Source organism: Notolabrus celidotus, chromosome 12, assembly GCF_009762535.1.
Source record: "Notolabrus celidotus isolate fNotCel1 chromosome 12, fNotCel1.pri, whole genome shotgun sequence".
In the NCBI taxonomy this organism is placed as follows: Eukaryota; Metazoa; Chordata; class Actinopteri; order Labriformes; family Labridae; genus Notolabrus; species Notolabrus celidotus.
In genome coordinates, this window is record NC_048283.1 from 18,832,776 (window position 1) to 18,845,335 (window position 12,560).

The following is a 12,560-nucleotide window of genomic DNA, read 5'->3' on the forward strand; positions in this document are numbered from 1 at the left end:
CTCAGAGTGTTTGCCTCTCTGTCCTGTCTGTATGAACGCTGAGCTTGCCTCCTGTGGTTGTTTGGCCAGCCACCTTACTAAGTTCATCATGGTGGTGAAGATGTTGTTTATCATAAAGTGATACCCACAGTTGCTTATCAACTTTCTGGATTCATACTCTTCACATAGCTTTTATACTCACATGTATCTTTTAGTCTGAGAAACTTAAAAATACTGTACGTTTGTTTTTGGGATGGTTTTTGATTCTCTGCAGGTTTGTCTATCCTGGAAGAGGGATCACTCCTCTGTTGCTTTTCCTCAACTATCATTCATTTTATCCAAGGTAAAGGGTCTATGATGGGGGTTGAACTAGACATCTGGATTTGATCTGATTGATTAGATGCAAATTCTGAATTCTGATTTTGAGATTACCAGCTTAATGTGAATGATTTTCAAACTGATATGAATAACCATACAACACTGTCATCTTGTTTGCCATGATGCTAGCAAGGCTAAAAATACTAATCAGAAAAATATATATAAAAAAACAAACAAATTGAGAAAGGTTCTGATGATGGTATGAATCAATGTTTATTGTCTCTAGGAGAGCAACCTTTGAAAGTTTCTGTAAGCAATTAACTAAAGTGGATCCAGTGAATCTAGCGAACAAAGATGGCAACCTCCTGCACTGAGGTCATATGGCCCAGAGTGAACTGGCATTACACAGTATTTGCTCTGTCTCCATGTCTCATTCCAAACTGGAGCGAGTAGATGTTGATGTTGTGACGAATCAGACTGTGACTTAGAATCAAGTTTGAATTTCAAGCACTGAAACAACCATTTTCTAATACAGCTAGCTGATTAAGGAGCCCGGACAGAGGCTTGTGTTGGCAGCGATGAAACTGACTGAAACAAATGGAAAATTAATGTATGACAATCTTTGTTGGCACTTCAGCTGGCAAGCAGCTGTAATGCTTTTTTTCATCCAATACTAATACTATCTTTTTTGCACACAATGTAGTGGTTAGGGTACTCTGGCTTTTCAAGTAGACCTCTCCTGATTTTATCACAAGCAGATTTCTGACACTGCTCAATAACACAACTTTTCTTTAATGAAGCAAACAATGGGAATCTACATTTGGATTGATTTTGATCTAGGATGGTTGCAATTTTGTATTTCAACAGGAACAGATACTGGGAATAAAACTTCATACTTGCAGACATAAAGCACAAATACAAAATATTAAGGACTCATTATGTTGAACCTATCTGCACTTACAGAGTGTTAACCTGTTCAGGTATAAACCTTAAATGATCCCAAGATCACACACTATTTCACAATAGATGTTCATTATTTCTCACTCTCTCTGTAGCTTTATAATCTATCCTATGTGAACCTCTCTCCCACCTCTCTTTCTTTTGTAGGTTTAATGAAAAAAATCTCTTCATCTTCCTGTGCCTCTGTATTAAGTTTTCAATTCGACTTCTAAAGGCGGCGTATTAAGGTAATTACTCCAGGTTGGTTGGGGGAGGATAAAGATAAGGCAATTATGCTTCACAGTAATTATGTTTCTCTGATGTTACTAATTTACAAAAAGCACACAATGAATGGCTTACAGATTTGACAGAATGATATAATCCTTTGTTCGATAGTGAATAAGTGATGCTAAATCTAGATCACACAATTGATGAATTTAATTTTTGACCTCTGATTTTAATACTTGGAGTACTATCTCAATCCTGCATAGATGTCCAGGTATTTAAAGCTGTAGCCACTTGCCCAGGTATCTGTTCAATTTCTCTCTGCATAATGACACAGCAAAAACTACCTCCATACCCTTCTCTTCACCAGCTCAACTGGGCACCACTTACAATCCTTTTATTTTTTGACAGATCCGGAGGGAAACATTTTCCTATATTGCACATTGGACATGGAATAATGTTCAAAAAGAGCTAAACTGGACACATTCATATCATTTGACAAATTTCAGAGTAAAACAATCAATGGTGTGACAGAGGCATGTGGTTGTTTTCCTTAAAATCCCACTGTGAACTGAATAGATTTTAGAACAGTTGACTACTGTGATTTCCCCATGTTGTGTTGTTTCTGTAATTTTCCATGTTTGTTATTCTGTGAGGCTGCTACCTTGGCTATGTCTCTCTTGTCAAAGAAATGTCTAATCTCAATGGGACTTCTTGGTTCATAAAGGTTAATTTGAGCACCAGAACATCCCAGCACCGGAGCAGCTTCTTCCCTCAGGCCGTATCCCTCATGAACAATCACTCTGTAAACCACTAAAGACTCCTGTGATACATCACATACATGTGCAATACTCTGATTTCCTGTGCAATACCTCAATAACAATGTGCAATATTACAATTTATTTTATAACATATTTTATTATTATATTCATCTACTAACTGTGCACTCTGGCTTAGGCTAATTTAACTTATTTCATGTCTTTAAAAGTACTTCTTTACCTTTCTTGGTACAGATAGTCCTTACTGTCTTGTTGCATCCTTACTGTCTTGTGGTGTCCTTACTGTCTTGTTGCATCCTTAGTGTCTTGTTGTGTCCTTACTGTCTTGTTGCATCCTTACTGTCTTGTTGCATCCTTACTGTCTTATTGTGTCCTTACTGTCTTGTTGTGTCCTTACTGTTTGGTGCATCCTTACTGTCTTGTTGCATCCTTACTGTCTTGTTGCATCCTTACTGTCTTGTTGTGTCCTTACTGTCTTGTTGCATCCTTAGTGTCTTGTTGTGTCCTTACTGTCTTGTTGCATCCTTACTGTCTTGTTGCATCCTTACTGTCTTATTGTGTCCTTACTGTCTTGTTGTGTCCTTACTGTTTGGTGCATCCTTACTGTCTTGTTGCATCCTTACTGTCTTGTTGCATCCTTACTGTCTTGTGGTGTCCTTACTGTCTTCTTGTGTCCTTACTGTCTTGTTGTGTCCTTACTGTCTTGTTGCATCCTTACTGTCTTGTTTCGTCCTTACTGTCTTGTTGCATCCCTACTGTCTTGTTGCATCCTTACTGTCTTGTGGTGTCCTTACTGTCTTGTTGCATCCTTACTGTCTTGTGGTGTCCTTACTGTCTTGTTGTGTCCTTACTGTCTTGTTGTGTCCTTACTGTCTTGTTGTATCCTTACTGTCTTGTTTCGTCCTTACTGTCTTGTTGCATCCCTACTGTCTTGTTGCATCCTTACTGTCTTGTTGTGTCCTTACTGTCTTGTTGCATTCTTTCTGTCTTGTTGCATCCTTTCTCTCTTGTTGCATCCTTATTGTCTTGTTGCATCCTTACTGTCTTGTTTTGTCCTTACTGTCTTGTTGCATCCTTACCGTCTTGTTGTGTCCTTACTGTCTTGTTGCATCCTTACCGTCTTGTTGTGTCCTTACTGTCTTGTTGCATTCTTTCTGTCTTGTTGCATCCTTTCTCTCTTGTTGCATCTTTATTGTCTTGTTGCATCCTTACTGTCTTGTTGCATTCTTTCTGTCTTGTTGCATCCTTTCTCTCTTGTTGCATCCTTAGTGTCTTGTTTTGTCCTTATTGTCTTGTTGCGTCCTTACTGTCTTGTTGTGTCCTTACTGTCTTGTTGTTAAGTACCAGTGTTCGATTCACTAAGTCAAATCCCTTGTGTGTGCAAGCTCACTTGGCAATAAAGCTTTCTTGAATCTTGAATCTTGAAATTGAAAAAAAAAGTCCAACAATTCAACTCATAAATTGATATTAAAAGAGAAAAGAAAAGTCCTCAAAACATCCAACAGTATGCAACTGATAATTGCGTCTATCCACACTGAGTTAAGCAAGGCAGCCCTTGACTGATGATGGTGCAGGGTGGAGACTTTTGGACCTAGAAGTGACTGATCATGGGAAACTTGGACGAGCTACAGAGTACAAGTCAGGGTAAAATATCTCTTTAAATCCTTTCCTGTTTGCTCAAAGCCTGACTCAGTCAATGACAGCCCAAGAGCAGACAGAAAATAAGTTTCATTTATAGCTCTGGGAATAGGCATTGTGTATTTAGTTCAGAGCAGCCTTTGCTTACGGTCTGCAGGATACTGTTAGGTAATTTGTAAAGAACAAAGTGGGAGGCTGAGGTGGTTATTACACTGCGAGCAGGGGAAGTTTCAGGACAATTCCTTTGGTTAATGGCCCTCTCCCCTCTCCTTTAAAACACATTCAAGCAACTTCAAATCAACTTCCTAAGATGCTCCAAAGCACCTATTCAGACACACATGCAAAATCGCAAGTGGAGATGTTGTTGATAGAACTGAAATATAACAAGAAAGTCCATTGCTTATTCATGCATATTTGACCTTGACTTGCTGACATGAATTGCAAAATAGTGTTGTTAGTATTTCACCCTGGAGAAATCACGTTATTGAAGTGTTAGTTTCTGTGAAAAACCCTTCCAGAGTGAGCTGTCATTATGAGTAAAACGGCTCAAGAATAAAAAACACCTGCCGTATTTTCCAAAGTACACAGAGATGTGACCCTGATGTATTAAAGATAGTGACAGACAACGCTGGCCAGAATGTAAAATAATAAGTCACTTGTCTGATGTCTGCAACACACAAACATACGTCCATACACACACAAACACACTCCCACACACAACACATCAGAGAGGAGATGAGAATATGAGCCAGCTGTTAATGAAAGGTTTTGTAAACAACACACCCTGACATTAAAGCGAGCTGATTATTACTCTGGAACAAAGTAGTGACGGACCGGGCTAGCATAGCTAACACAGAGATACACACACACACACGCATACGAACACACACAAACACACACAAATCTCTTCAGAGCACTGTGGGACATTAGTATTATCACTGTAGAACATAAATGCACACACACACAGGGCATGATAGAGAGGGGGAGAAAAGGAAGTCATCGCACGTACAACATAAAAGAGCACCTTCTGTTGATCCACAGTGAGACATTATCATCATCACTACAGTACACAAAGCTGCATGCACAACTAACACACACACATACACACACACACAATAAATTCACACTTTCTATTGAAGCACAGCAGGATATTATCATAATCCCCAACAGGTACGAGGCAGAACACCAATCAAGGTCACCTCTGCTGCGGTGAATTGAGAGTGGCTCTGATAACAGCAGACTGAAGGAAACGCAACTTTTAATCTGCGTACTAACGGCGAGAGGATGGAGGAGGAGAGCAAGAGAGAAACAAAGGAGAAAAGAACTTCAAAGATATCAAGGTCTCTGTGTGTGTGTGTGTCATTACAGATGAATGGTATTAAATGTTTTCAAAGTTAAAGGGTTAAGTGGTAGTTTACGATTGTATTTTGTGAATGCGTTTGTTCACAGCAGACATGTCCACCATGCAAAAATAAACATTAAAGAACTTTGGTTGTAGTTTATCCAGACGTGCTGAAGCTGCTCTAACATCAAGTGCTTCTCTACGCCTAAGGAAGGCACAAAAAAAAATTACATCTGACAAAACAACAATGTCTGACGGCTGCAGTCAATTTATTTAAAATATTTACTGAACCAGAGCTAAAAACAAACCAGGTGAAAACACACACACAAAAAACAAGTCACGCTTAACTTTATAATTCTAAACTCACTAAACTTTCATGTTTGTAGGGCTGGGCGTTAATTCGATAACAATAATTATCATGATTTTTTTTTTTCAATATAAATATAACACAATTTGATATATCTTTGTTGTATATTTCAATCAAATTATGCAAATTATGGGGCGCCCTTGGCCTAGCGGTCTAAGCTCCTCACATACAGAGGCTACAGTGTCGCCGGTGTCGCTCAATATACTGGACGCCGGTTTGATTCCTGACCGCGACTATTTTCTGCATGTCTTCCCCCTCTCTCTACTCCCCATATTTCCTGTCTCTCATCAGCTGTCCTATCAAATAAAGGCAAAAGGCCCAAAAATATAACTTAAAAAAAAAAAGAATTATGCAAATTATCTCAACCTGAGAGAAATAAGATTCTACAAAACTTCACAAAAATCTCATCTTACACAAAAGACCTGCTTCCTGTTAGCAGCGTCAGAGATGATGGATTCAAGAAGCTCATCAGAAAACTAAATCCAGAAACAAGCTAAAAAACTGTCTGGCTTCTTCAACTTTCACTCAGAACCAGAAATTTGGATTTCAATTTAAATGAAATTATGATTTGATATGTTTTGTGATAATTGTCGATATCGACTGATATGAAATATTTGATCGTGATAACATCATTTACAATATCGCCCAGCTCTATGTTAAAGCTCTAGTCTGATTTCTTTTGCACAGATGACACCATACATAGTCATAGATAAGTATTTAAGAAAAAATCATTCTTAATCTGAAGAATAAGCATTTCTTTTGTTCAACCTAAATAACATATACTATAGATATAATCATCTAAAGTTATTAACTGTAAACCGAATATTAGTCTATTGCTCAATATACTGGTCAATACATTATCTTAAGGCCTTGTGAGGGTTAACAGAGATTGCAGTCTGCATGAAATGTAGTTGATTTACTATCGATATATTCATCTCCTCACAAGAGCCAATTTATTACAAATTTATTGATGCAAAGTGTCTATAAATAAGTTTTATAACACAGTTAATTGCTCTATACTCCCTTGCTCTCTCTCCTTCCGTCTCTATGAGTGTGTATAAGAGTGCATGTCCCTCTCTTGCACCGTCAGCAGAAATGGAGCGCACATATTGCAATACAGAGTAAAATTATATTGTGCAAATCATATATAAGGGTTATAGTCCATAAAAATGATGACGCACAGTATATACTTATTTGAAGCTATATTCAATAATCACAAATTCTCATATATGTTTCTTTCAGTGCCCACAACAAATGATCCTCCTGCACACAAGAACACAGCCTAAAGGAAGCATGTTTAAATAGTCCCCACCCTACCACTGAGTACGGTTCTGTCTTTGTGTTGGCTGTAACTAAAGGTTAACTTGTCACAGAGAGTGTTAGAAACATCCACATTAAAGTCGAAGTCAAGTGTCCCAGGTCTGCTACAAGTACAGTTCATGTCTGGGTATGCAAAGCTTCACCTTCTTTTCACATCATCACACACACAGTAAAAATATCATTTGAAATATTAGGCATTTAAATAAGAGCACATCTGTGCTGCCAACTAAAAGAACATTTTGGTTTCAGTAACAAACGGACAGAGAGCCAGACAGTTTTGTAAAGGAGGAGAAGACAACCGCACAGACAGAAGTGCACATCATAGCTCACTCAGCGCTTAATATCAGGAGTCACCTAATATCACTCAGCATTTCATATGCTGAAGAGTTTTCACAAAGCAGCACTGAGAGTGATTCATCATTGAGGCATGGATGGTTTTGGCATCTTTTATTCTCACTTGGTGGGTAAGTAGACCACCAGGCAGCTGAATGCCTCAGGTTAAAAGAAAGTTCCACCTTTAAAAGTAATACAGTCACACACAAGCTCATCTCAGAGGAAAGGTTTCAATGTTGGATCCAAGTGGACATGAACACACGACAGGCTCTTCTTTTTTTACTTCCTGATCTATGGAGACAGCGTCAGAGAGCATGCCATCGGCTGTTTTTCCCACCTCAAAACATTTCTATGGAAACTGGCCGTGGGACTCTTTAGGCAGAGTTCTACTCAGTGCAATTTATATTATTCAAACACTCATGTGAGTGCAGGATTTTTATGTGGCTTCCTCTCTTGGAAACAGTATTTGTGTGTGTTTGTCCTACCTCCAGAGATTTCGTTGGCATCCTCAGGAGGTGCAACTGATTCAGTCAGCCTCTGGGGCTCAGTTTTGTCTTCTCCGTCACTCTCACCTCTTTCAGCTGTAGCAGAGGAAACAGTTTCAGGTTAACAGAGCTCTATAAATTATAAAAACGGTATTTAAGAGATGATAGATGAAATAGAAAACTTATATTTCACAGAGTTCTTTACTACCTTAATCTAAATGTGACAAAAATGGAAACGACATACAGTTAAGAAATAAAATGAAGAGCTGTTTAAAATGTAGCAAAGTAGATTCTTTTAAAGAACAGTAATGCATACATATCACAACAAGGGTGGTCCCAATACTGATCTTAACTAACAGATCGCAAATCAGAATTCAGTCAATTATCTCACCCTGATAATTTACGTCAGCTGTCACTGAGCACATTTTGCAGAATGCAAATGCACGAGTAACTTAGTGTAACCAAACTTTCTGAGTTCTCCTAAATATACTTAAATGTGACATATAATGCACATTTTCATGAAAATATATTGGTCTAAGAGGTCCCCAAAACATGTCTTTAAAGTTTACTGCTGTCTGTGCCTTTAAATGCGAATGAGCTCTCTGACCACGCCCCCTCACGAAGTGGATGTGCCTCGGCTCTCCAGCACATTGATCTAATGTTTACATGTTGGCTGAATATACACGGTTGCTCACAGACCCACATAACTTCAACCCTCTGAATCTGATCCAGAATCTGGTCCTGATGGAGAGACGCCTGCAGCAGGACCTTTCTGAAGGATTGGTCATAGATTTAGTGTTTCTTGTTGTTTTATTTATCAGTATGTAGACGTGTGTCTTGGTACACAGCTACGAACATGCAGCTATGTGGCTATGCTAACTAGCGCTAGCACTTTTCCATGAAAAATAAAAATCATCCACTAGATCTTCAAATCTGCAGACGTGGGGAATAAAACCGACCTTTGTGTTTATTAAGACAGCCTACAACTAGCATGCCTCCCACCTAAGCTCGGAGGAGGAGTTGAGTTGTATTTTATACAGTCTATGGGCTGAACAAGCTCCGAGCTCTGACTCCGTTAAAGACCGGATATCATTGTGACGTATGAAAAACACTGAAAACTGAAACGGCTTGTTTCAGCACACATTTACAGAAAGGTGGAGAAATCAGAACAGGGGCAGAATGTTTTTTTTTTCATTTTCGGGGGGTTTGTAGACATGCCAGGGACACATATTTCAGGTAGAGAACCATTAAAAAGTCGATTTTGCATGATATGTGACCTTTAACAAAAAAAATAATAAGCAGGACACCAATATAGAACTCTAGCCAAGGCTTTAACTGCGCAAACACAGGTGTGTACAATAGCCAGACTATACTATTAGAGAAAGAAAAGACAAAGAGAGGCAGGTTGAAGGTGGAAAAAAGAAAAGGAGAGGTGGAAACTAAGTAGTAGGGAAAGGAAAGTAACGAAAAGAAAAAGAGGCGAGAGGAAACTGGCTAATAAATGATTCCGAAAAATATACAAAATCATATAAAAACCAAAAGGGTGAAAGAAAAAGAGAGGATTCAAAGGGTGAGGACAGAACAAGTAAAATAATATTTGAAAATAGTACAGTAGTGTTTAACAAAGTAAAATAGAGGAGCTGAATGGAGTGGTGAGGATAATAACAGTGAAGAGTACACTGGTAAGGACAGGAGAATGTGGGAGCTCCACATCTGAGTGCAAAAAACACTTATACACTTACTTATACAAAACAGAAATAAGTAAAAGAGAAAAGCATGAACGAACCTTTATGTCTGCCCTGAAGTGGCCTGCTCTGCTCACTGCCACTCACAGCGATGACACTCACGGTGTAGTCCTTGGAGGGGTTGTAGTCTTTGATCACCACCTTAGTGTCTGATTTAGAAACTATGATCTCCCTCTGCTGACCACCTAACAGACAGAGAGAGGGACAGAGGAAGAAGAGGTAAAGGTTAAAAACACATTTGATTAAGTCTTTTAGTTTCTTGTTTCCATATTCAGTCGCTTGAAAGAAAATATTAGTATTCTCATGACCAAGCTAATATCAAGTTGATTCAGCGGTGGTGCTTATTACATTCTCAGGTCTGTGGGAAGAAAACATTACAGGCAAGGTCATACAAATTCATTGTGTGTGTGTGTGTGTGTGTGTGTGTGTGTGTGTGTGTGTGTGTGTGTGTGTGTGTGTGTGTGTGTGTGTGTGTGTGTGTGTGTGTATTTCTTAATGAGGGAATATATATCTTAACAAAAATACAAGATATACTCCAAATTCAGAAAAAAGCAAGACCTGAAGTACGCTACTATGACAACATGCTTAAGAACTTAGTCAAAGCCCAATCTCAAGCTACTTTTTTACATTAAAATGTAAAATGTTGGTTAAAACAGATTTTGATGGTTTGCAAATCATCATTTAAATGTTATATTTTATTGAAAATAGTGCAAAGAAGAGGTAACGGATGATGACACCGAAAAAAGTCACTGTTTTGAAAAGCTTATGCTCATTTCAAATTTGATGCCAGCAACATGTTTCCAAAAAGTTGGTACAAGGACAACAGAACACTGAAAAAAAATGTGAAATGTTAAAAAAAACACCTAGAGAGCATCTCTCATTGATTCTGATATTTTAGAACAGCTTAGTAACATGACTGGGTATAAAAAGCACATTCCAGAAAGGCTGAGCCTCTCAGAAGTAAAGATGGGATTGAAAACATTTTGGTGCATCATGAAATAATAAATATGGCACAGGAGACCCTGAACTGTTGAGCAGGCAAGAATGATTCAATATCTCACTTTCAAAACTCAAGAAAGTAGAGAGTCCATCATTTACCGTTAAATTCAGTTTCATTCATATTTTAGTCAGTTTCTCAATGTTTTTGGATTTGGGGTTGTAACTTTTGACATGAATTGATCAGAGCTAATCTGCAGTAAATACCACTGATCTATACAATACAATGTGTTTTCTCTGCAAACTATCGTGCTCAGATAAATAACTTTGATAAATAGAAATACATCTGGAGGAGTGGGACAGATATCTGAGGAGGAATATTAGGGCCAGGGACAAGATAAAAAACAACAAAATACAACCCAAGGTTCATGTTTAATAATATTGATTGGCCATAAACCTGCCAAACCAAGGAAACTCTGAAACTTTTTTGTCTTCCTTTGTTGAAAAAGTCAATCATTTTCAATCTAATCATAACACTGCAACTGCCTGACGTCCTTCTTTCTTATCTGAATTCTCTCCTACGTATATTTTTGCAGAATCTTGTTGACAGTTTATTCCTCCTGTCCTTTAGATATAATCCCTACTAAATTCCTTTAAGATATCCCATCTGCTGAGCCTCAGCGTACTCTCAATTATCACGTCAGGCTGTGTTCCTGCTGGTTTAAAGACAGTGAGAATCCACCCTATCCAAAAATTGTCCTTGATCTGACCCAACAACCTAACTTCAGACTTATTTTGAAACAGTTCTTGAAAATATTTGCATAGTGGCACAGCAAGATATTTTCAATAAATTACAATTTGACTTTCACTACCAACATAGTAAAGACAAAATTGATCAATAACATCTTTACATTGGTAAACACTGTATCCTGTCCTGGTTTCTACTGATCACTCACTCTTGGTAGAATGGCTCAATAAATGAACTGCTCTCAGAGTTCTCATCCTATCTGTCAATCAGCAATTATCAAGGAAGCTTTTAGTCCTTCACTTTCTATATACTCTGTGGGGTAACACAGGGCTCAATCTTTGGTCCCGTCCCATCCTCACTACAGATCCTGACTCTTTTCAACCATGTTAGCCAGTTGAACTGCATCCACAGCTGCCAAAATGCTGACGACATGCAACTGTATTTTTCAGATAAGTCAACTGACGTGGATAATACTGGCACCATTATTTAGTACTTTCAGGTGTTATTTTATATTAACAGTGTTTTGTATTCTTTAATTGCTTCATCTGCTCCTGCTGTACAACCTTGATTTTCCAGTTTGGGGTCAAATAAGTCTGTCTTACTTTATGTCCATACAACCATTGATCTGGTTAGTCAATTTATCACCGAAACAAAGCACTTTTGCCAAACCTCAGGGCTCAGAGACACAGAGAGGTTTTGTTTCCTCTTTCTTCTTCTTTTGGTCAAGTTCGGTTCAGTTTGAGTCCGGTTGTGTTGCGATCGCTTGACTGGTTCTGTGTTTTTACAGCTGATCACAATCAAGTCATATTTAACTAAAATAACAATAATAGAAATTTACAGACGTTTTGTTTTTCTGCTGTGATCACAACCAGGTCTGAGTCCAGCCTGCTCACACTGAAACTGAAACTTGATATATTGCTTGATTTAGAGCCGCCTGCACTGTCTATCCGTGTTTTTTTTTAAAGCTGTGCTGTACCACAAATTGTCTCTTGGAGGACATTAAAGTGTTCTAAACTAAACTAAACTATCTATCTTTATGCCAGCTTCATACAAGAAGTTGCTCTAAACACAGGTTCCTCTGAGCTGCCGTAGAGGGCCTGCTGTTGTGGACATTCCAGACTCCAGCTGATATGGACTTGCTGCACAGCTACAACTACTACTACTACTACTACTACTACCCGTCTCATCACAATCATCGCTCTCTCAAATTCATATTCAAATTCAAATTTGCTTTATTGGCATGAACAAAGAGATGTTATTGCCAAAGCACATAAATTCATACAATACATTATATATATTCACAACACACTACACTCACCATGTATACATTCTCTCTCTCTCTCTATCACTTGTTCTCCTCTATCCCTCTTTCCAACCCCAACTCTGTCAAGGCAGATTGCTGTCTA

The 12,560-nt window shown here is 38.3% G+C and overlaps 1 protein-coding gene across 4 annotated transcripts in view; it reads right to left on the bottom strand.

Moving 5' to 3' along the window:
• The window catches only part of col14a1a (collagen, type XIV, alpha 1a), a 173,862-nt gene that overhangs the window by 136,266 nt on the left and 25,036 nt on the right, over nucleotides 1-12,560 (bottom strand). For all 4 annotated transcript variants that reach the window (XM_034696948.1, XM_034696946.1, XM_034696947.1 and 1 more), the window contains 2 exons: nucleotides 9,512-9,655; nucleotides 7,726-7,821 (listed from right to left, as the gene is read on the bottom strand). In XM_034696948.1, coding sequence (XP_034552839.1) covers nucleotides 7,726-7,821; nucleotides 9,512-9,655 — 240 coding nt within the window. The remainder of the gene's footprint in view (nucleotides 1-7,725; nucleotides 7,822-9,511; nucleotides 9,656-12,560) is intronic.